The sequence below is a fragment of the Haliotis rufescens genome, unplaced genomic scaffold (genome assembly GCF_023055435.1).
Source record: "Haliotis rufescens isolate VD_foot unplaced genomic scaffold, xgHalRufe1.0.p SCAF_20, whole genome shotgun sequence".
In the NCBI taxonomy this organism is placed as follows: domain Eukaryota; kingdom Metazoa; phylum Mollusca; class Gastropoda; order Lepetellida; family Haliotidae; genus Haliotis; species Haliotis rufescens.
Window position 1 is genome coordinate 7,702,140 of NW_025963891.1, and position 26,078 is coordinate 7,728,217.

The 26,078-nt window shown below is 41.0% G+C and overlaps 1 protein-coding gene across 2 annotated transcripts in view; it reads left to right on the forward strand.

Annotated features, from left to right (window-relative positions):
• Window positions 1–26,078, forward strand: part of LOC124129076 (protein bicaudal C homolog 1-B-like) — a 153,064-nt gene that overhangs the window by 83,404 nt on the left and 43,582 nt on the right. For both annotated transcript variants that reach the window (XM_048400810.1, XM_048400811.1), the window contains 6 exons: window positions 1,244–1,405; window positions 5,194–5,247; window positions 15,416–15,649; window positions 19,968–20,180; window positions 20,855–20,912; window positions 24,515–24,588. In XM_048400810.1, coding sequence (XP_048256767.1) covers window positions 1,244–1,405; window positions 5,194–5,247; window positions 15,416–15,649; window positions 19,968–20,180; window positions 20,855–20,912; window positions 24,515–24,588 — 795 coding nt within the window. The remainder of the gene's footprint in view (window positions 1–1,243; window positions 1,406–5,193; window positions 5,248–15,415; window positions 15,650–19,967; window positions 20,181–20,854; window positions 20,913–24,514; window positions 24,589–26,078) is intronic.

The following is a 26,078-nucleotide window of genomic DNA, read 5'->3' on the forward strand; positions in this document are numbered from 1 at the left end:
CTAGAGAAATAGTTTATTGGCTCTTCATGATACATGAGTATAAGTGAGTGTTGGTGTTTCTTGCGGCTCTTCAAAGATGGCGTCGTCTCCCTCTCCGTCCATACAGTGCTCGTACACCTGCACTTACCCAGATACATCTAGCACTCACATCAAACTTACGGACATACATTCACATGTACTTGCTATAACTGTACAAGTAGGTTATAACATAAGATATTTAGTTGATATATATTTGAATATATACTTAATTGTGCAGGTAATCACTAACTCATAAATCTGTGAGTTCATCTACAACTATAACACAGTTGTGACACCAAATACATATAAGTGATTAATACTAACGACCTGAGCTGTTTCTGTTGGGGCGGTCAAGTAGCCTAGTGGCACGTCACGCCGAAGACCCGGGTTCGATTCCCGACATGGGTACAATGTGTGAAGTCCATTTCTGGTGTCCCCTGCCGTGATATTGCTGGAATATTGCTAAAAGCGGCGTAAAACCATACTCACTCACTCACTCTGTTTCTGTTTTCAAGAAGGAAACAAGTTCATCATCGTTTGGTTTTTGTCAAATAAGAAGTAAACAAAGAATTGTTTTCTTAAGTATGGTGATTGTTAGTTTACTCTGTGGTAACAAGGTCAGCTGTATCTTCAAGGTCATAACAGTTTATCAATAACAGTCTGGTAAATCAGTGATTGCTAGCAATGATTTGTGGCACATGGTCCTATGCATCGTGCACAGGTTTGTTTGTTGTTTAACGCCCACTCAGGAATATTCCAGCTATATGCCGGTGGTCTCTAATTAATCGAGTATGGACTAGACAATCCAGTGATTGATATCATGAGCATTGATCCACACAATTGGGATACGATGACATGCACCAATCAAGTCAGCGAGCCTGACCACTCGATCCCGTAAGTCGCCTCTTACGACAAGCATAGTTGCCTTTTACGGCAAGCATGGGTTGCTGAAGACCTTTTCTAATCTGGATCTTCATGGGTCTCATGCACAGGAAATATGAAACAATAAGTTATAACCAGTGCATATGTGTACACAAAATTATATATAAGTATATGCATCTCTTGTATAGGAAAGTTGATGTTGTATAGGTAATTTTTATATTGAATTGGTAATTTTTACTGGTCTCTTATGAAAGACATGGGTTGCTGGCTCAAGTTCTGCCTGGAATCCCAAATGGAACGACTGACAAGGGATAGATACAGAATTTTGTTTTCACTGTTTCAGAGCAACCGTGTGACACTGAAGATGGATGTGTCACACACGGAGCACTCCCATGTCATCGGCAAGGGAGGCAACAACATCAAGAAGGTGATGCAGGATACCGGTTGTCACATCCACTTCCCTGATTCCAATAGAGGCAGCAGTGTCCAGGAGAAGAGCAATCAGGTATGTCGGTGTATGTAGAGAAGAGCAATCAGGTATGTCGGTGTATATAGAGAAGAGCAATCAGGTATGTCGGTGTGTATAGAGAAGAGCAATCAGGTATGTTGGTGTATAGAGAGAAGAGCAATCAGGTATGTCGGTGTATATAGAGAAGAGCAGTCAGGTATGTTGGTGTATATAGAGAAGAGCAATCAGGTATGTTGGTGTATATAGAGAAGAAGAATCAGGTATGTTGGTGTATACAGAGAAGAAGAATCAGGTATGTTGGTGTATGTTGAGAAGAGCAATCAGGTATGTCGGTGTATATAGAGAAGAGCAATCAGGAATGTTGGTGTATTTAGAGAAGAGCAATCAGGAATGTTGGTGTATTTAGAGAAGAGCAATCAGGTATGTTGGTGTATGTATATTGAGAAGAGCAATCAGGTATGTTGGTGTATTTAGAGAAGAGCAATCAGGTATGTTGGTGTATATTGAGAAGAGCAATCAGGTATGTTGGTGTATATTGAGAAGAGCAATCAGGTACATCAGTTCATATAGAAAAGGCCAATTAGATTTGTTGGTGGATATAACCAGCTGACATTCAGGAGTCTCTTCCATTGGCCACGTTGAAACAGAGATGTCATGCAGAAAAAACCCAAAGGAGTTTTATGAGGGGGCAGGTCATAGGGTGAGGGTTAAAGATGCTCAAGAGGGACATGGATAAACTGATAATGCAGTGGGTGGGGATGGATGGCATGATGTTAACCCCTCTTGTATTGACAATAGGAGGCATTGCACAGGGGAGGGGTATTGGGGTTAGAGATTTGAGTTTGTGTAATGGGTAGATGGTTGTGTTCTTCCCAGCATCACACAAGATCAGAGAGATTTGTAGAAGTGACATGTCAATGAGATGGGGTATGAATGTCTGAGCATTGTGCTATATGTGGTAAGTTTAGTGTAAATACTGACTAGGGTATGCAGTCTGTCCCAAAAATGTTTGAGGCTGCAAGTCCGAATTTGGCCCGCAGCATCATTTTCAGTCAATGTTAGTGTTATTATATGTGGACTAATATTTCTGAACTTACTGGACCAGACAGAATTTTACTAGACTCAGGCTTCAGGCAAGTGGATTAAGTTGCAGATTGGAGTATGTAGAGTAGAGCAACAGGGACAAGACTGATAATGGTTATTATTTGTGTGGAATATCATGCATTGACTATATCCAGTGGTTGAGGAGTGGTTGTCCTATATCAGCAGGCTGCCTCTGTGGTCTAGTGGCAGAGCGGTCACCCGGAGAGCTGAAGGCCGAGGCTCAATCCCCGGTCACGTCATACCGAAAGACGTTAAAAGGTGGTACTTGTTGTTACCCTGCCTGGCGCTCGGCATTAAGGGGCTAAAACAAGGACTGGTCAGCTCGGAGTCAGTATACTGTGTCTTAGTGGGGTATTCATGCTAAACTGCTGCATGGTATCTCAGTGGGCTAGCGCTATAAAATCGGCACTAATTCAGACTAGTACAAGCAGCCACAAGCACACACGAGTTTGCACGTCGTTATATACCTCACCTCACTTATATCAGCAGTGTTTTATTCAGATATGCTGAACATGTCTGTATAGGAGATGTGCTGGTAGTGAAGGTCCTCCACCTTGCAACTCCACAGAGGAGGCTCTGTACAGAGGAATGTGCACCCACAATGGGGCTGTCTACTGGCCGGCAATGAGCCATAAACATGTTACAGAAAAATGACACGGGATAACTCCAGATCACAAATCGTTATTTCTTCAGACATGATAGAAAAATGTGAACAGCTCTGTAGTGTGTGTGAAAGTAAACAAGTTGTGAATGTCGATAAGCAGTGGAGATGATGCTGACAGGCCCCATCTTGATTACCTGCTATAAACATGGCATCTTTTCATCAGTATACCTGCTTGTTCAACTTGCAGGTTACACAAGGATTCCCAGGCTCTGATGGGGCTCTGCATTTATATTTATGTCCAGTAGTCATGGAAGGAAGGAAGCTTGTATCTAGCATACAATCAGTCTGATAGATTGAGATTGTGGATTGTGACTTGCAATTTGAGAGTCATGACTTGAAATTTTTTATAAAAAGTTGGAAGATTTCATTCTGTGCATTGTTCATTGGGACTATTTATGCATTATGCATACAATACAGGAAACAGGTTTCATCAAGATAATCTACGAACTATGAACTATGAACCACTGACCTGACCATATTAGTATATATATCGCCGTGGGCGCTTATTAGAACCAGGTGCTTATTACGTCGAATAAGGTACTTATTCATGCATTGCCTCTGTGGTTGAGTGGATAGAGTGTCTGTCTGGAGAGTAGAAGATTGGTGGTTCGATCCCCGGCCACATCATACCAAAAGAAGTTAAAAGATGGTACTTGTTACCCTGTCCGGCGCTCGGCATTAAGGGGACTGGTTGGCTCGGATTCAGTTTACTGTGTCTGAGTGGGGTGTTCATGTTAAATTGCGGCATGGTATCTCAGTGTGCTAGCATTATAAATCAGCATCAGTCCGAGCTAGTACAAGCAGCCACACACACGTTGATGCACGTTACTATATAAGTGCAATAATCTTGGTGCGATGTTAAACCCCATTCATCTCACCTCACTTCACCTCACCTCACCTCACCTCACCTCACCTCACCTCACCTTGATCAAGATAAGTGGACAGGACAGTTGGGGAAACAAATGACAGAAAGACCTTTATGTTGGAGTTAAATCTGATGGAGATTAATGATAAAATGTAACATATTCATCTACAGTAACCAGTTTGAAAGCAAGTAGCTGATGTGAAAGATAAATTTGAAAAATTGAAGAACAAACTCACGACTCACAATTTAGCAATACCCTGATAGATTATGTTCATTCTAAGCATTAGGTCATTGTTTATGTCTCATTTCTCCTTACTAGTTGTCTGTCAGCACATTATAGCTTTGTATCACGTTTTACCTAACAACAATCTCTATCATATGTATGTTAACATGGAATTTTAAGCCAAGTGACAATTTGTTAATGTTATATATGCCAAGTTAAACAAAGTTATGTCTTTGGGCTGATTTTGCTGAAACAAAATAAAAAAAATACTTGCTGAATTTCTTGTCACTGAGTGTGTGGGACGTTACTGGTATATCAATGACCGGTTTGTTGTCTGATCCAGACTACATTATTTTCTGTTTATGTTTACATTATATAAAAATCATGGCTGGAACATTGCATTATGGTGCATTATACAAGCAAACAAAATCTTTTGCAGGTAAAAATATATATGTTTATATCGGGCATACTGTAGGAAGCATCAGTATTTCTTTCAGAAATTGTATGTGTAATCTTTAAGTGGTTTATTCTTTATAACAGGTCTATATACTTAAACAAATATCAGGAATAGTGGGGAAGCCGAGTGGTTAAAGTGATTGCTCTTCTTTCCGAAGAACCAGGTTTGGTTTATATGACTGGAATAGTGCTAAAAGCAGCATGTAGAATTTACAGCAAATATCAGCTTTTTTGCTGGTATGTATGCCTTTCTGGTGTTTTTAGCTCAAATACAAATATAATCTGTCTGTAGCTGGTATGTGTACAATGGTCAAATAATGCATGCAAATAATGCCTGTGTGTGAGGTAAGCTGGGTTTAACATTGCATTCAAGATTTTACTTATATAGCAACATGCGTGCGAGCATGTCTGCTTGTAATAATGCCAGTTTTACATAGGTATGTTATATTTATATATATATGTGTGCAGGTACATATATACCAATGTTACAGTGTTGTATATCTATGTTTCAGGTGTCTATAGCAGGTCAGCCTGGAGGTGTAGAATCAGCGCGTGCCCAGATAAGGGTAAGTAACGAGCTAGTGATGGACTTGTATATGTTAACCCGCAAGCTGCCATTTGAAAAGAGCAGATTAAACCCTTCACGACAAATGATTGTAAATAATTTATGCTAACACCTTTGCCTCTACATACATATTGTAGTATGGTGAATGTCAGTATGTTAAACATAGACACAACCCACGAAGCTTTTGATAGGAAACATCAATTTAATATTCGGAACGGGCATTTATTTTCAGCATATTCAAGAAGAAATGTATTTTGTTAAAAAAAAACAATCTCCCCCCAGAATATCAAATGGTTATTCCTTTAGTGGACTCGGTTCTGTCTGTCTTAACCAGGTGTAGCTACTGACTGAAGGCAAAACACAGGGGGTTATCCTTGCTTTGGTGTATTAAACATTGCTATTTAACAGTTTTATTGCTAAGGCCCTTGAAATAGGTTGGTACATTGTGGCTTTTCAGTTGAGTTACAAGGCAATGTGGGCACTTGTATACTGACACCTTGTATGGCCAATTGCCATCTACTCTAGGACTATTTCTTCAGGTTTAAATTTAGATATGTAATGGATTTATATGACCTGCTTGTTTAAATACTTTGTTGAAGACAGAGGAGATGAGTATAAACATGTCCTTGTGTCTCAATGATTTCTTAGGTAATTTCACACACAGCTCATTTGAAGTTAGGTGTCAGGCAACAAACAAACACTTACTTTATGTACAAATTGTGTGATTGGCTGGTGCGGGTGCTGGTGCTGGTGCTGGTGCTGGTGCTGGTGGTAGTGGTAGGGCTGGTGCTGGTGCTAGTGGTAGGGCTGGTGCTGGTGGTAGTGGTAGGGCTGGTGATGGTGCTAGTGGTAGAGCTGATGCTAGTGGTAGGGCTGGTGCTAGTGGTAGGGCTAGTGGTAGGGCTGGTGGTAGTGGTAGGGCTGGTGGTAGTGGTAGGGCTGGTGGTAGTGGTAGGGCTAGTGGTAGGGCTGGTGGTAGTGGTAGGGCTGGTGCTAGTGGTAGGGCTGGTGGTAGTGGTAGGGCTGGTGGTAGTGGTAGGGCTGGTGGTAGTGGTTGGGCTGGTGGTAGTGGTGGGGCTGGTGCTAGTGGTGGGGCTGGTGCTAGTGGTAGGGCTGGTGCTAGTGGTAGGGCTGGTGCTAGTGGTGGGGCTGGTGCTAGTGGTGGGGCTGGTGCTAGTGGTAGGGCTGGTGCTAGTGGTAGGGCTGGTGGTAGTGGTAGGGCTGGTGGTAGTGGTAGGGCTGGTGGTAGTGGTAGGGCTGGTGCTAGTGGTAGGGCTGGTGGTAGTGGTAGGGCTGGTGCTAGTGGTAGGGCTGGTGCTAGAGGTAGGGCTGGTGCTAGTGGTAGGGCTGGTGGTAGTGGTAGGGCTGGTGGTAGTGGTAGGGCTGGTGGTAGTGGTAGGGCTGGTGGTAGTGGTAGGGCTGGTGGTAGTGGTAGGGCTGGTGGTAGTGGTTGGGCTGGTGGTAGTGGTGGGGCTGGTGCTAGTGGTGGGGCTGGTGCTAGTGGTAGGGCTGGTGCTAGTGGTAGGGCTGGTGCTAGTGGTGGGGCTGGTGCTAGTGGTGGGGCTGGTGCTAGTGGTAGGGCTGGTGCTAGTGGTAGGGCTGGTGGTAGTAGTAGGGCTGGTGGTAGTGGTAGGGCTGGTGGTAGTGGTAGGGCTGGTGCTAGTGGTAGGGCTGGTGGTAGTGGTAGGGCTGGTGCTAGTGGTAGGGCTGGTGGTAGAGGTAGGGCTGGTGCTAGTGGTAGGGCTGGTGGTAGGGCTGGTGCTAGTGGTAGGGCTGGTGCTAGAGGTAGGGCTGGTGGTAGTGGTAGGGCTGGTGGTAGTGGTAGGGCTGGTGGTAGTGGTAGGGCTGGTGGTAGTGGTAGGGCTAGTGGTAGGGCTGGTGCTAGAGGTAGGGCTGGTGGTAGTGGTAGGGCTGATGCTAGTGGTTGGGCTGGTGCTAGTGGTAGGGCTGGTGCTAGTGGTAGGGCTGGTGGTAGAGGTAGGGCTGGTGGTAGAGGTAGGGCTGGTGCTAGTGGTAGGGCTGGTGGTAGGGCTGGTGCTAGTGGTAGGGCTGGTGGTAGTGGTAGGGCTGGTGGTAGTGGTAGGGCTGGTGGTAGTGGTAGGGCTGGTGGTAGTGGTAGGGCTAGTGGTAGGGCTGGTGCTAGTGGTAGGGCTGATGGTAGGGCTGGTGGTAGTGGTAGGGCTGGTGGTAGTGGTAGGGCTGGTGGTAGTGGTTGGGCTGGTGCTAGTGGTAGGGCTGGTGCTAGTGGTAGGGCTGGTGGTAGTGGTAGGGCTGGTGCTAGTGGTAGGGCTGGTGGTAGTTGTAGGGCTGGTGCTAGTGGTAGGGCTGGTGGTAGTGGTAGGGCTGGTGCTAGAGGGAGGGCTGGTGGTAGTGGTAGGGCTGGTGCTAGTGGTAGGGCTGGTGCTAGTGGTTGGGCTGGTGCTAGTGGTAGGGCTGGTGCTAGTGGTAGGGCTGGTGGTAGTGGTAGGGCTGGTGGTAGTGGTAGGGCTAGTGGTAGGGCTGGTGGTAGTGGTAGGGCTGGTGCTAGAGGTAGGGCTGGTGGTAGGGCTGGTGGTAGTGGTAGGGCTGGTGGTAGTGGTAGGGCTAGTGGTAGGGCTGGTGCTAGAGGTAGGGCTGATGGTAGGGCTGGTGGTAGTGGTAGGGCTGGTGGTAGTGGTAGGGCTGGTGCTAGAGGTAGGGCTGGTGGTAGTGGTAGGGCTGGTGGTAGGGCTGGTGGTAGTGGTAGGGCTAGTGGTAGGGCTGGTGGTAGTGGTAGGGCTGGTGGTAGTGGTAGGGCTGGTGGTTGGGCTGGTGCTATTAGTAGGGCTGGTGCTAGTGGTAGGGCTTGATATTATTACCCTTTTCAAAAATGCCGAGTTTTGATTGATCCTTTCATATCATATTTCTCACTGATTTGCCTTTTATGCCCTATGAAAGCTGTTTTGGCATATAATCGAGCATACAGTTGAGTTGTTTGCATATACTGACTTGAAATACAAATGATTTGACAGCATGCTAGCTTTCAAAACAGCTAAATTTTCAGCTTACTAGCTTTCAAAACAGCTACATTGCCAGCATACTAACTTTCAAAAAAGCTAAATTGTCAGCATAATAGCTTTCAAAACAGCTAAATTGTCAACATACTAGCTTTCAACAGCTATATTTTCAGCATACTAACTTTTAAAACAGCTAAATTGTCAGCATGCTAGCTTTCATAACAGCTAAATTTTCAGCATACTAGCTTTCAAAACAGTTAAATTGTCAGCATACTAGCTTAAAACAGCTAAATTGTCAACATACTAACTTTCAAATCAGCTAAATTGTCAGCATAATAGCTTTCAAAACAGTTAAATTGTCAGCATACTAGCTTTCAAAATAGTTAAATTGTCAGCATACTAGCTTAAAACAGCTAAATTGTCAACATACTAACTTTCAAAACAGCTAAATTGTCAACATACTAGCTTTCAACAGCTATATTTTCAGCATACTAACTTTTAAAACAGCTACATTGCCAGCATACTAACTTTCAAAAAAGCTAAATTGTCAGCATAATAGCTTTCAAAACAGCTAAATTGTCAACATACTAGCTTTCAACAGCTATATTTTCAGCATACTAGCTTTCAAAATAGTTAAATTGTCAGCATACTAGCTTAAAACAGCTAAATTGTCAACATACTAACTTTCAAAACAGCTAAATTGTCAACATACTAGCTTTCAACAGCTATATTTTCAGCATACTAACTTTTAAAACAGCTACATTGCCAGCATACTAACTTTCAAAAAAGCTAAATTGTCAGCATAATAGCTTTCAAAACAGCTAAATTGTCAACATACTAGCTTTCAACAGCTATATTTTCAGCATATTAACTTTTAAAACAGCTAAATTGTCAGCATGCTAGCTTTCAAAATAGCTAAATTTTCAGCATACTAGCTTTCAAAACAGTTAAATTGTCAGCATACTAGCTTAAAACAGCTAAATTGTCAACATACTAACTTTCAAATCAGCTAAATTGTCAGCATAATAGCTTTCAAAACAGTTAAATTGTCAGCATACTAGCTTTCAAAATAGTTAAATTGTCAGCATACTAGCTTAAAACAGCTAAATTGTCAACATACTAACTTTCAAAACAGCTAAACTGTCAGCATAATAGCTTTCAAAACAGTTAAATTGTCAGCATACTAACTTTCAAAACAGCTAAATTGTCAACATACTAGCTTTCAACAGCTAAATTGTCAGCATACTAACTTACAAAACAGTTCAATTGTCAACATACTAGCTTTCAATTCAGCTAAATTGTCAGCATACTAACTTTCAAAACAGTTAATATGTCAACATACTAGCTTTCAATTCAGCTAAATTGTCAGCATACTAACTTTCAGTTCAGCTAAATTGTCAGCATACTAACTTTCAGTTCAGCTAAATTGTCAACATACTAACTTTCAGTTCAGCTAAATTGTCAACATGCTAGCTTTCAGTTCAGCTAAATTGTCAGCATACTAACTTTCAAAACAGTTAATATGTCAACATACTAGCTTTTAATTCAGCTAAATTGTCAACATACTAGCTTTCAATTCAGCTAAATTGTCAACATACTAGCTTTCAATTCAGCTAAATTGTCAACATACTAGCTTTCAGTTCAGCTAAATTGTCAACATACTAGCTTTCAATTCAGCTAAATTGTCAACATACTAGCTTTCAGTTCAGCTAAATTGTCAACATACTAGCTTTCAATTCAGCTAAATTGTCAGCATACTAACTTTCTAAACAGTTAAATTGTCAACATGCTAACTTTCAGTTCAGCTAAATTGTCAACATGCTAGCTTTCAATTCAGCTAAATTGTCAGCATACTAACTTTCTAAACAGTTAAATTGTCAACATACTAACTTTCAGTTCAGCTAAATTGTCAACATGCTAGCTTTCAGTTCAGCTAAATTGTCAACATACTAGCTTTCAATTCAGCTAAATTGTCAACATACTAGCTTTCAGTTCAGCTAAATTGTCAACATACTAGCTTTCAATCCAGCTAAATTGTCAGCATACTAACTTTCTAAACAGTTAAATTGTCAACATGCTAACTTTCAGTTCAGCTAAATTGTCAACATGCTAGCTTTCAGTTCAGCTAAATTGTCAGCATACTAACTTTCTAAACAGTTAAATTGTCAACATACTAACTTTCAAAACAGTTAAATTGTCAACATGCTAGCTTTCAGTTCAGCTAAATTGTCAGCATACTAACTTTCTAAACAGTTAAATTGTCAACATGCTAACTTTCAGTTCAGCTAAATTGTCAACATGCTAGCTTTCAATTCAGCTAAATTGTCAGCATACTAACTTTCTAAACAGTTAAATTGTCAACATACTAACTTTCAAAACAGTTAAATTGTCAACATGCTAGCTTTCAGTTCAGCTAAATTGTCAGCATACTTGCTTCCAACACCTCTTAATTGTCAGCATACTAGCTTCCAACACCTCTTAATTGTCAGCATACTAGCTTCCAACACCTCTTAATTGTCATCATATGTTAAAAGATTGTGCATGTTGTTACCTGGCCTGGCACACAACAGTAAAGGGAAGAAAACCAAGGACTGGTGGTCAGCTCGGAATCAGTATATTCTGAGTATCCATGTTAAACTGCAGTAAGGTATCTCAGTGGGCTAGCATTATAATAGTGGTAAAAGTCTGGACTTATTTGTAGCAGCTACAGCATGGGCATACTCATACTCTCAGTTGATGTTATCACAGAATTCAAATCTTTCATGATAGTCAGATAATTCTTTTTTGGTTTTTGAACTTTGATATATAAAACACCCATAGGGTTAACCAAATATCATTATAATTGGACCACTTTCAAAATTCTGACAGACATTGCACTTGGGAGCTGCTAATAGCCGTATACACTCAAGTGTTTTTGTACACAGCCGCTCAAGAAGTGTATAATGATTTGGATTTTCCCCAAAAACATCCAAGTTGATAAAACTTGGAGTTGATCACGTGGAGCACTGCATGATTTCCAACTGGCCAATTTGTCATGTCTGGTTGCCAGTGTTCCTGCTGCTCCTGACAATTGCTTGTGACAACATCAGTATGTGTGTGTTGGGAGTGGGGGGTGGGGGGGGGGGGGACCTGCCATGTCAGCCCCAAGTAGAACCAGGGTAAATCGACATGGGCTTATTGCTGTAATTAACAGTATGGCTGCTTGAGACTATAGGTACGAGCTACCAGACCCCAGAGAATATATTAAAAAAGGAGTCCAACTCAAGTCTAGAATGATTTGGCAAGTCTAGATTGCCTCGGCTCTAGGACTGAAACGAAGGATTGTTGTGGGCTCCTTTTGGATTGTATTTTATATGTAGTGGAGTGTAAATTGTTTAAAAATAGAACTTTATTTCTGGGACTTAATGCCAGTCTAGTATGAGGCATTACCAGCAAATATGTTTGGATGACATTGACAAGTGGATGAAGGACAATAACATATAGTCAATCTTTTGTAAGTACATCAGGCATTTATTTGCAGCATGTATATCATTTTTTACATAGAAAGAAACATGTTTATGGTTGTATGTTAATCATCGTCAGATGTTATGGAGTCAAAAGTGTTGGTTGCATATATGATTATGTCCGATTAACGAGTATGTCGGATAAAGGAATTAGGTAGTATATACGGTCGTGATCGAAAATTGGACAACTACACGATAGATAACGACACGAAACGTTGAAAAATGAAAAATGAAATATTCATATTGTCAGCGGAATATGTTTTCTAATCATGCAACCACTAAAGTTTAACCACTACAGCCGTTGAAATATTCAGCTTCTCGCCGACTCGTCTCCCATCAAAACACGGGGCTGTGTACTCACGGGCAGATGACCACGGAGTACGCTGATCACCGTGTCGGATTAACGAGACTGATTGATGAGTGATTTCAGCAATTCGATGCAAATTAGGTGTGTCGGAGTCAGAGTGCGAGACTGTCGGATTAACGGGTCTAAATTGAACTGATTAAATCTCATGATTTGTGTCGAATAAATGAGTGTCGGATTAACGAGACTTGACTGTATTGTCCTTTGTTAGCAGTAAATTCAATATGTTGCTAAAAGGTCAGAATGAATCTTTGGTTTGTTGGTGGCATGGGTGGCCCAGTTATCTAAGGCGCCCCAATTCGCTGTGCAGAGTTGTGTCCCTTGGGCACGCCAGAAACCTATAATTGTGTATTTTCGAATCTCAGTTCACCCCGATTATGTTTCAAGGTTTGTCAGCGCCATACCTGTGCTTGTGGGTTTCACCGAAGTGGTAAACGTTTGAGACCTGCATCACTTTGGGCTCTCCATCCTCATTAAGCTGACATGCCATGATATAACTGGAATACTGTTAAAAGTGGCTTTACACCCAACTCATTCACTCACTTTTGCTTGTTTGTTGTGAGTGAGTGAGTGAGTGAATGAGTGAGTGAATTGGGTTTAATGCTGTTTGTAACAATTATGTTTAGTTATTCATGTGGGAGGAATGCCTGCAGTGATGAAGGTCATAGACATCTATTACTTGAGATGGGTGTAGTGATCATGTAGTGGGTCATGATCATAGCATATCGAGGATATCAGCTCCTGGCATGCCTAGGGGACATAACTCTACATTACGACTGGAATTAAACAGATCAAATCTTGCACCTACTATTTGTTATTTTATGCAGTTATTTGTATCACCACACACTGTATTCTGTATGTAATCAAGATCAGAAAAATCACAATCATTATGAGTAAGGGCTGTTATAGTACATTTATAACTGCCAGTAAATGACTGATGATTTGCGTCACTGGATCTAACGCTGGGGTATGTTTGCATGGGGACATTTTTTTCTGTAAAAAAAACATATATATGTAGTATAATATTAGAAGTTTGATTTATATATGAATGATAGCCGATTCATAAATACTTACTGCAGTTTGGTCAAAAACCAGTTGCAGTAAAACACTGTTCACTCACTTGATCACATGTACATGGTCATATTGGCTACAAGCTTGCTTCAGAGGAGACTAACGGGATCGGGTGGATCTGGCTCGCTGACTAGGTTGATACATGTCATCGTATCCCAACTGCGTAGATCGATGCTCATGATGTCAATCACTGGATAATCTGGTCCAGATTCGATTATTTACAGACCACCGTCATATAGCTTGAATATTGCTGAGTGCGGCATTAAACAACAAACAACCATCAGACAACATGGCCATTATATCTATAATCACTACTGACGTAGAGTATGATGTACATTGCTGCTGAAAAACAAGCAGAACAAGAAAGAAAGAAAAGATAAACACACTTTTTTTTAAGGCTCCTTGCAATTAAGAAAGAATATCAAGAACAACTAGCCCCCCATCTGGAGCCTCACAGCAAGTAGGGGGATTCCCCTCAGTTTAGGTCTGGGGATTGCCCCTTTCTCTCACCCATGTTGACCCAGTAGCAACTTGATAGGCTATAACTACTCTGGCTTACATTTCTACATTTCTACTGATTGTTTCATGTTCGAAGTCAAAGCCATTTTTGATTAGGATTTAATCCAGTGTTTTCTTCTTCCATTAGGTTCTCAATACCTCTTTACAAACAGCTGAACTTTGTTGCTTCATTCTTTTTTCTTCATTGGTTATTGGATACAATGTATTAAATTAATCACCTTCATAGAATCTGGTTCAGTCATTTAATGGCTTCATTTACTGTGCTCTGATGATATGGTGGCCTGATAAAATACTGTTTATGTGCTCCCGGAAATAATTTCTATTAAATCTGTATTTTAATGGATTCTAAAAGCTCTTGCTGATCTGAGATAGTGTAATTTGGATATCTTCCATGTGGAAGTTGTCATAGCTTTTTTCTGTCATTTAAGACTTACACAAGCATCCCTTGTCAGCGTGAATGCCAGGGCTAATACAATTAGACATGAGACAAGAATGAGGTTTGTGGTGGCATTTTGTCTGTGCCATCATCACCCATCACCATTGAACAATGCTTGCACAGTAGTAGAGATGATGGAGTTCTGTGACACCCCCACCTGGGCCAGGCCCAGACCCTGACAATGCTTCTATGGGGATCTCAAGTAATAGCGAATGATGTGATGACGATCCTTGGATCATCATGTATGGTGTTAGTCACATGCCCTTCTATCAAGCATCCCCAGGTTATAGGTGAACTCACTTTTAATGAGTAATCAAAGCCACTGGTGACACAGAGGCTAGCTATGAACTATGAACCACTGACCTGACCGTCCTGAACACACATGCAGCACAGGCTACACAACAAGACTCATTTACTTAGTCATGCACTGCCTCTGTGGTTGAATGGATAGAGTGTCTGTCTGGAGAGCGGAAGGTGGCTGCATCATACCAGCCGATGTAAAAAGATGGTACTTGTTGTTATCATGCCTGGCGCTAGGCATAGGGGATACGACAAGGACTGATTGGTGCTGAGTCAGTACAGTGAGTCTGAGAAGGGTATCTCTGTTAAACTTTGGCATTTATATCTCAGTAGGCTATAAAACTGACTAGGACAATAATCTTGAACACATTGTTGAATCCCATTTCACCTCCCTCATTCCTCATACATATGTAGGTATTGTCACGGTCCTTGTTGGGATTCCGGGTTAGATTTGACCCCTAGCAAACTATGCTGGTCACAAGAGGCGACCAAATGAATCGGATGGTCAGAATGACATGGATCTTACTCATATCCAATCACTGGCTTGTCTGATCTTGGGTTTTTTTACAGGCAAGTGTCATATAACATGAGTTAGCCTTGTGTGTGACCATCCATGCATATAAAGTCATCCATATTTGCCAGGTTCTACCAATATTGTCCCATATGTTCTAGATTTTGTGCACATGACCCATGAAGATCTGGGTTAGAATAGGTCTTCAGCAACCCATGCTTGCCGTAAGAGGCGTATATTGGGATTGGGTGGTCAGGCTCGCTGACTTGGTTGATGCATGTCATCGTATATCAGTTGTCATTCTATATCAATAGATCGATGCTCATGATGTCAGTCACTGGATTGTCTGGTCCAAACTCAATTATTTACAGACCGCCATCACTTAGCTGTAATATTGCTGAGTGCGATGTTAAACAACAAACAAAGTGCACATGCTGGATCGGTGTTGATGCAATTTTTGTGTTGATGATGACCGTCTTGTTTGTCACAGGAGTTGCTGCCACTAGTGTTTATGTTTGAGCTGCCGGTGTCGGGGATGCTGCACCCACTGCCAGACGCCTCCTCCCCTGCCATCCAGTCCCTCCAACAAACCTACAATGTACAGGTCAGCCTCAAACAACGCCCCCGCATGTACGTCACCACCGTCATCGTCAGGGGCTCTGTCAACAATGCCAAGGCTGTCAAGGATGCCACAGCTAAACTGATGGAACAGCTGACTGGATGTGTGAGTAGATTCACTGAAGTTTCACTGTTGTTTGTCCAGGTGCTGGTTGTTGGTGGGTTTTTTGGCTCATCGACACCAACTGTTGGGTCATTTGCAGGGCCGTTGTTGCGCCATTGAAGGTGTCCTTGCCTTGATTTGTTGGAATAGTGCTAATAGCTCTGTAGAATCGTACTCAGGACAGAATGAGTATGCCGCTTTCAGCAATATTCCATCAGTATCAAGGCAGGGGACACCAGAAATGGCCTTCACACATTGCACCTATGTGGGAGTCAAACCCGGGTTTTGGCATGACAAGCATTTGCTTTAAGCACAAGCTCCCCCCCCACCCCCATTGCTGTTTTTAGGAAAGAAAATTGGAGAGTCTAAGATCATAGAAATATATATATGTTTTCTTTTAAGAATTATCCTAATCAGCGAAGGCATGTTTTGATCTGTAATTGTATAAATACACATGGCATCCAGTTGATTAACTTGAGATAAGGGCTAAGAGCAACAGCAGCTCCTGGGCGAGCTGCTTGGAGATAAGTCTCATCTCCTGTTCCTCTGTGAAGCATGGAGGGTGTAATGTGTCCATACTTTGGTGATAATGGAGTTTCTTTTCAAGAATAACATTCCATCAGAGGTAAAGTTGAAGTTAAATTAATCAATCTCTGAAGCTTAAAATCCTATTAAATGTACGTATAGAAAGATGTCATTAAAAATATCATCCCCAAAAACTCATAATAGCGGCTTTGTTTGAAAGATTCACATCTGTTACGAATCAGATTGACTGCCGCCGCTCTTGGGTTCGTGTATTTATAGGCTGTTTTCAAAATGCCATGGTGCAGACACTTTTATTCCTGAAATTCTGTCATGCTCTTATTATTATGAGAGATATCTCTTAAATATGTTAAACACTTTTTTGTAACGTCATAAAAATGACAAACACCAGCACTTAAATTGATGTTTTTGATAAAAGTGAGTATTCTTTACGTGGTATGTATGCTCCTTAATAACCCAGTGAAAGAAAGAGATAATTGTGCTGTGCGTATGTTTTTGTCCATGAGAGAGAAATCCAGTTATGTTTAGTCTGTTGGTGGTCTTGATGGTTTTGTTTGAGTTAGCAGTTCAATTTATTTCCAGAAGATAAATGTTTATATGTATAATTTATGCTATGAATCTCAATTTTCCACGTCCAAAGTGAAAGCCATACTTCAGATCAGTACTTGGATGTGTTAATGAAAAGGTGACAATTCAGTCTCAAAACAGTCTTTTGGGGGGTTAGTGTCTGTCATAATGATGATGCATTTACATCAAGTTAGTATAGAAATATAATACATTATTTAATTGTGTTTTCAATATTCATGTAAAAGTATCACACCTTACATCTTAACTGTTTTATGATGTTTTCTGGTTTAAGCAGAGTAAACTGAATACAACAAATTGTTCATTTACATTTCTAAATATTTGTTTTTCCCCTGACCTGAACTAGAATAAGTCTTCGAAACTCGAATGTTTGTCCTAAGTGATGACAGTGGGATTGTGTGACTCAGTGAATAGATCGACACAGCTCAATTGCATTGTAAGAGACGACCACATGGGATCATGTGACTCAGTGAATAGATCCACACAACTCGATTGCATTGTAAGAGACGACCACATGGGATCATGTGACCACATGGGATCGTGTGACTCAGTGAATAGATCCACACAACTCGATTGCATTGTAAGAGACGACCACATGGGATCATGTGACTCAGTGAATAGATCCACACAACTCGATTGCATTGTAAGAGACGACCACATGGGATCGTGTGACTCAGTGAATAGATCGACACAACTCGATTGCATTGTAAGAGACATCCACATGGGATTGTGTGACTCAGTGAATAGATCCACACAACTCGATTGCATTGTAAGAGATGACCACATGGGATCGTGTGTCTCAGTGAATAGATCCACACAACTCAATTGCATTGTAAGAGACAACCACATGGGATCGTGTGACTCAGTGAATAGGTCCACACAACTCGATTGCATTGTAAGAGATGACCACATGGGATTGTGCGACTCAGTGAATAGATCGACACAACTCGATTGCATTGTAAGAGACGACCACATGGGATTGTGTGACTCAGTGAATAGATCCACACTACTCGATTGCATTGTAAGTGATGACCACATGGGATCGTGTGACTCAGTGAATAGATCCACACAACTCGATTGCATTGTAAGAGACGACCACATGGGATTGTGTGACTCAGTGAATAGATCCACACAACTCGATTGCATTGTAAGAGACGACCACATGGGATCGTGTGACTCAGTGAATAGATCGACACAACTCGATTGCATTGTAAGAGACATCCACATGGGATTGTGTGACTCAGTGAATAGATCCACACAACTCGATTGCATTGTAAGAGATGACCACATGGGATCGTGTGTCTCAGTGAATAGATCCACACAACTGGATTGCATTGTAAGAGACGACCACATGGGATCGTGTGACTCAGTGAATAGGTGCACACAACTCGATTGCATTGTAAGAGATGACCACATGGGATTGTGCGACTCAGTGAATAGATCGACACAACTCGATTGCATTGTAAGAGACGACCACATGGGATTGTGTGACTCAGTGAATAGATCCACACTACTCGATTGCATTGTAAGTGATGACCACATGGGATCGTGTGACTCAGTGAATAGATCCACACAACTCGATTGCATTGTAAGAGACGACCACATGGGATCGGGTGACTCAGTGAATAGGTCCACATAACTCGATTGCATTGTAAGAGATGACCACATGGGATTGTGTGACTCAGTGAATAGATCCACACAACTCGATTGCATTGTAAGAGATGACCACATGTGATCGTGTGACTCAGTGAATAGATCCACACAACTCGATTGCATTGTAAGAGACGACCACATGGGATTGTGTGTCTCAGTGAATAGATCCACACAACTCGATTGCATTGTAAGAGACATCCACATGGGATCGTGTGACTCAGTGAATAGATCCACACAACTCGATTGCATTGTAAGAGATGACCACATGGGATCATGTGTCTCAGTGAATAGATCCACACAACTCGATTGCATTGTAAGAGATGACCACATGGGATCATGTGACTCAGTGAATAGATCCACACAACTCGATTGCATTGTAAGAGATGACCACATGGGATCATGTGACTCAGTGAATAGATCCACACAACTTGATTGCATTGTAAGAGACGACCACATGGGATTGTGTGACTCAGTGAATAGATCCACACAACTCGATTGCATTGTAAGAGACGACCACATGGGATCGTGTGACTCAGTGAATAGATCGACACAACTCGATTGCATTGTAAGAGACATCCACATGGGATTGTGTGACTCAGTGAATAGATCCACACAACTCGATTGCATTGTAAGAGATGACCACATGGGATCGTGTGTCTCAGTGAATAGATCCACACAACTCAATTGCATTGTAAGAGACGACCACATGGGATCGTGTGACTCAGTGAATAGGTGCACACAACTCGATTGCATTGTAAGAGATGACCACATGGGATTGTGCGACTCAGTGAATAGATCGACACAACTCGATTGCATTGTAAGAGACGACCACATGGGATTGTGTGACTCAGTGAATAGATCCACACTACTCGATTGCATTGTAAGTGATGACCACATGGGATTGTGTGACTCAGTGAATAGATCCACACAACTGGATTGCATTGTAAGAGACGACCACATGGGATCGGGTGACTCAGTGAATAGGTCCACATAACTCGATTGCATTGTAAGAGATGACCACATGGGATTGTGTGACTCAGTGAATAGATCCACACAACTCGATTGCATTGTAAGCGATGACCACATGGGATCGTGTGACTCAGTGAATAGATCCACACAACTCGATTGCATTGTAAGAGATGACCACATGGGATTGTGTGACTCAGTGAATAGATCCACACAGCTCAATTGCATTGTAAGAGATGACCACATGGGATCGTTTGACTCAGTGAATAGATCCACACAACTCGATTGCATTGTAAGAGACGACCACATGGGATCGTTTGACTCAGTGAATAGATCCACACAACTCGATTGCATTGTAAGAGACGACCACATGGGATCGTGTTACTCAGCGACTTGGTTAAATGCATGAATATAATATCAAGCACTGGTTTGTCAGGCCTGCTCTCTATTATTATAAGGCCACAATGATATGGCTGTAATATTGCTGATTATGGCGTAAAACCACCAAATGTTTGTTTCAGGGTTGTGTTATGTGTCTATTGGTCTGCTTCTGATTGTGTGTTTACGTGTCCAGAACACCCTGGCTGTCAGCATGCAGCTGGAGATTGCCCAGCAGCACCACCTGTTCATCATCGGCCGCGCAGGTGTCAACATAAAGCAGATCATGCAGCGGACAGGGGCCAGTATACACTTCCCCGATCCCAACACCGCCACGCCACAACGAAAAGGAACAGTCTACATTACTGGAAGTATTGAAAGTGTGTTCTTAGCTCGACAACAACTCATCGTAAGTTAAATTAATCTTTTCGCCAAATAAATGTGTTATGAAATTAATGTTAGAAATCAGTAATTAAAAGTAAAATCATAAAGGCAACATGTGATCTCAAATTGATCACCATCAGAATTTGGGGCATGAGATGCCCCAGTGCTATTTTGTAAAACTGGTGACTGGTTCGTTAGGCAGAATGTCCTTCATCATACCCACAGGACTACCCAGACCAGTGGTTAATCAAGTGATATATTGTTTAATGACAAAAACATCTAGGACTCCATGGTTACACTACAAGTCACTGATGTTCGCATTTCTATGACTATGCATGCTTTCCTTCTGACTTTCAAATGTTGGAATAAGGATAAAGCTTCAGTCAACTTCAGTGTATGCATGACCAGATCTTTTTATATGTGTATCTAAATACATTTTGCCTGGGCTACAGTCGAACTATTCCCGACTGGACATTTTGTACCCATCTCCTGAGACCTAGAGTGGGTACCCTGGTAGGGTAGGGCAATAGGGAGTTGGGTACCCAAGTAGTAAATTTGGACTCGTCCCAGCCCTAGTGTGTTGTCCTACCCTACTCTGTGATGGACTCACCCTTTCTGCCGTTGTCTGTCTATATTGTTACAAAAGATGTAATTCATTATTTTGAATCTCTCTGAGGTTTGATATCTTTTTACTTTCAGGGTTGTCTCCCCCTAGTTCTAATGTTCGATGTCAAAGAAGACATAGATTTGGAACAAGGTATGTACATGTATATATGCATCATTTGTATCAAGCCCGCATCAAGACCGCATCAAGACATCATTTATCAACAAAATTGGACAACCAAATAGAATGTCCCAAATTGTCTAACATGGTTATGTGGCCTTATGGTAAAGTGATGGTGCTTTAGTGAGTGAGTGAGTGAGTGAGTGATTGAGTAAGTATGGTTTTACGCCGCTTTTAGCAATATTCCAGCAATATCACGATGGGGGACACCAGAAGTGGGCTTCACACAATGTACCCATGCTGGGAATTGAAACCCAGGTCCTCGGCGTGACGAGCAAACACTTTGACCGCTAGGCTACCCAAATGACCCTGTGGTGCTTTTCGGTTTCAGTGGCACATGATAAAAGCCAGGTTATCCATGTTAGAATGGGTCGCCAGTACTGTATGGCTTGTGTCAATAGTTATCTGAATTGGATCAGGGGATCTCTCTCAGTGACTTTGTTGATTGTATTCTGATAGCTACTTTGCTCACAATATCAACCACTGGTTTGTCTGCTCAGACTCGATTATTTACAGGGTACAGATATATCTTGGACATTGCTGAGTGCAGCAAGGATGGATCCAGCATTTTTAAAAAGGAGGGCTCAAAAATATCAAAATCCTCTCTCAGTCAATTTTACTGCCTACAACATACTACATTTGGTTTCAAATGGGGTTGGGGGGCACAGGTGGCCCAGTTGCCTAAGGCGCCGCGATTCGCTGTGCAGAGTTGCATCCCTTTGGCACGCCAGAAACCTATGATTGTGGGTTCGAATCCCGGTTCGCCCCGATTATGTTTCTTGGTTTGTCAGCACCATACCCGTGCTCGTGGGTTTCACCGAAGTGGTAAACGTCTGAGACCTGCATCACTTTGGGCTTTCCTCCCTCATTAAGCTGACACGCCACAATGTAACTGGAATACTGTTAAAAGCGGAGTTAAACCAAACTCACTCACTCACTCAAGTGGGGTGTCCGGACCCACTCTAAATTCGCCTATGTGCAGTGTAACTTAACAAATAAAATAAGCTGGGCTAAACTGAAATGATGCAATTTTGTTTGTATTGTTGCACAATTCCTGCAAGAGAGAGGGCCATGTGTCAGAGCTTATACCTTTAAGATCCCTTGATGCTGCCTATGTGTATGTGCGTACATGCACAACATGACTTGGTGCTCATGGCTGTTTATTGAAAAAGCAAACATGTAGATATAAATCAGTCAACAATGCATTTTTGTTGGTATGAGGAACGTTCTGTGAACCCTACTGGAGTTTGCGGGTAATACAGACCCTGGTACCATGCAAACCATAAATGCTTCCCACTGAGGACAACCTTGATGGCTGTGTCATCATGACCAGCTGCATGCATTGTTGTTCATGTAATCCACTGTGATATGCCTGGCCCAGAATTGGCATTGCAGGGCAGAATAGGTCCCCAGTATACGAGCTTGTCCAGGGATTTGTCTAGGATTCTAAGTGCCCTTGGCTGACAAACTGTGAAAACCCATAATTTTTAAAAATCTTTTTCTCAAAGACATGTTTTAATATTGCATTCAATGCAATAGTGTAAAAGTAAGCACTAAAGCCTTTTTGATCCCCCTTAATGGTCCTGTTATTAGTGAAGTACTAGTCAGCACTACAACGCCATAACATTAGGTATAACTATGACGACATGAATTGGGAAATTTGTAATTTACTAACATTGACTTGGGGCCAAGTACCAGCCTCTGAACTGGTCTAGATAAATCCCTGTTGTCAAAAAGAGGACTAGAATGAGGATCAGGTGGTCATGATGTGTGACAAACCTGGCTGATACCCCGATGTTGTGGGTGTTGCTGTCATCCACTACTATGCCCTGATTACTTACAGGTCACCTAGCTGGAGTATTGCTGCCTGTGGCGTAAAACAACATTCACTCCATCACTCCTGCTGTCATCTGTAGCTTGTTATTGGGAAATCATTTCAAATCAATAATAAGAATTTCTTTTATTGGAATACTGAGAAAAATAATCACCCACGCCATATGGACTGATAGCAGTATTTGGGGTCTTAATATCAGTGCATAAAATCATACCAGATTGTCACAGAATTTCACATGACATAATTAATCTTAGTTCATGGTTGCTGCATGTGTTTTCATGGTAAAATGTCTTGACAAGTATTGCCACTTTCTTGTACTTGGAGTTAAAAATCTCTTCTACATGAACATCTACTTTTTAAATTGATTAATTAATACATGTTGATTATTTTTTTACATATTAGTTCTTATTTCCTGTTTTCATAGAGAGAGTCATGCAGAGAGTCGTCTAATATTAATTTATACAGATCACGCAATGTTATTAAATGTCAAGGATAAACATGCGCTATTTATCACAAGTAAATAAACCATCTCTGTCAGTAATGCCTGAATTATTACTACACTAAATAAACCTCAAATCTTACACAAAAGAAGTCCCACAAACTACAGCCACAACCCAAGTGGAAGAGTTATCTTATCGCTCATAATAAGTAATGTACCTTCACCACAGAATCAAACTGATATATTATTGGGAGGGTGACCCTTGTTAGTAAAAAGACTTGATTTTAATTGAGAAGGATGGAAAAGATTCAGCAATTAAACAGTGGAGACAAGAAATCTTATCTTGAAAGCTTTGAAATCCACCCATAACCTGAAGGGCTTGGCAGGTTGCCCACAGGAGAAAAAACACAATGGCCAAAGCTGATACAAGCATGTTTATAGGGGGATTTATTGCTTGTCTAGTACAAAGAATTAATTGTGAGTTTGTTTTGGTGTTGAGAGGCTAATGTGTGCCACTTTGTGTTTCAGTGTGTAATTAGTATGTTATCAACTGTGCAGGGAGGCAGGTTTTTTGTCAGGGAGAGGCAAGAGATGGGAATATTATATCTCACCATTGTTTGTTTTATGATCAGAGTTGGGTTAAATATGCGATACTGTTGAGAAGATCGCGATACAACAACAAAAATGTTTATATATTTTAAGTGAATTCCATTAATTTCTCACATAATTACATGCTTAGATTTTTGAGTGCTTTCGGTCTTGGAATAAATCCTAAACTACTTTGTGCGAGTTCACATCGGCAATACAATTAATCACTTGTTTCGTGGATATCCATTGGCAAATTCAGCCAATTTTATCTCTGGGAGATGACCTTCTTTGGGTAGTCTGTTGATACATGAACACAATTTTCAAGAATCAATTCAGATAGGTTCTTGCCTTGCTTGTTTAAGCCTTAATTGTCAGGAACATTGTTCTGGATGAGTTGGATTCTAGACATATATTTACCTTTGTACCTTGATTCTGCAGGCGCCTTGTCACCGCTCTTGATTGCTGAAATGGCAACAAGAAAGTATGAAAAGATTATATTTTATGTTGAAGTCTTTAATAAGGATTGTGTTATTATTTTTTAGAAAGTACACTGTCCCCTCCAGTCTTACATAATGTTAATATTATGCTTTGAAATTAACACACCTTATTGAGCATGTCATGAAGTCCATTGATCCAGCAACGAATAAGATTATTAAATGAACAACAGAAACTGCAATGAAAGTATATGTTTAAAAGAATTGTGTGTGGTTCCAGGTCGAGTCCAACAACTGACTGAGCAGCTGGATGTGTTTATCAGTGTGAAACCCAAACCCAAACAGCCAAGCAAGGTGAGGAGAACTTATTCCTGCTCTGTACTGTACCTTAGTACACTATAGACTGTATGAATGTGGAGGGGTCACTTGTCCCTGCACTGCACTGCACTGCACTGTGATTTCAGCATTTTCACTTGGACATTTAATACTTTCTATGAATTTTTCTCTCTCTGAAATTAACTTAATGTATCTAGAAAAATTGACATTCACAACAAAATCGCTTTACTTGCCCTTTAAATGCGAGAGCACATGATGTTTATATGACATTGTAAATACCAGAGTTGGCTATCTTGTATGATGTCATATTGATATTAGAAGGATGCAGAGAAAACTCAAGTGAAGGAATTTCATTTGGCAAACATTTGCCAAACTGAAGAAATATTGAATATAATATTCATTTCATCAAGTTATCAACCATGGTTTTTTTTATATTTGGGAATCACTTCAATCAGATTTTTTAATTTCATCAAGATTTCCCCCTTCAATTAAAATTTAACCCCAGTTTTCAGCCAATCAGATTGTGGCACACACCCACATTAGTTTTTAAATGTTTAATAGTCTATCATTAATTATTCATAAAATCTAAAACCATCTCAAACCTATCAGTAGCTGTTAAGCATGATGTAATAGTTTTGAAGTTTGTGCTAATAACGTTAGGCCATAATAGTAACAGATTATGGGCTCCTAATAATCCATTCAAGTTTTAAGAAAATTTTATCATCAGTGTAATGATTTACTTACCTCTTTTATCATCAGAGTTTATCAACAGGTGTCATTTTTATGTTTGTCATTTACACATACACTTGTTAATTCCATTACCGGTGACAGCTACACAGACCTCTAGCAAGGCATTTGTCCTGTGCACCAGTCATGTCTGTCATTTATTTCAGTGTTATAGACATTATGATACACACTTTATTAAATATTTCAAGAACTGATTTGGTTTAGGGTGATGTTAGGCATGTTTACTCTCCTTTTGATTTTGTAGTTGATGTTTTGACCAGCTGCTGGTTTTATGCATCTGTTCCTTTTATTATATTTAAGTAGTTGACCTGTGATAAACCTTAAATGTCCCTCTACACACTCAACAGTTTCTAAAATACTGTACATGTCTTGGCACGAATTGCTATAACATTTTAAAAATATGGAATTTTGAAAAGATAATTAAGAAAATATTTTTTTCAGAAATTCTAGCTGAACTTGAGTTAACTAATAATAACATTGTATGGAACATTAACTTCTTTAAACAATTGTAGCAATGTTGCTGTGCTGATTCCGAAACCATTGTCAAGCAAGTTTTGTATGTCGAAGTCTACATGGAGAATCGACATCGAAACGTTGATCAGTACAATTGTTTTTAAGTAGTTGGTCATACTTACATTCACCCAATATGGGTTCCAGGTTAAAACTGGTCCCCAGCAACCTATGCTGTAGGGCTTGGATGGGTAACTCGGGTACCCGGGTTGGTTGGGTACTAAGTAGGACCCGGGTACCCACACAGGACT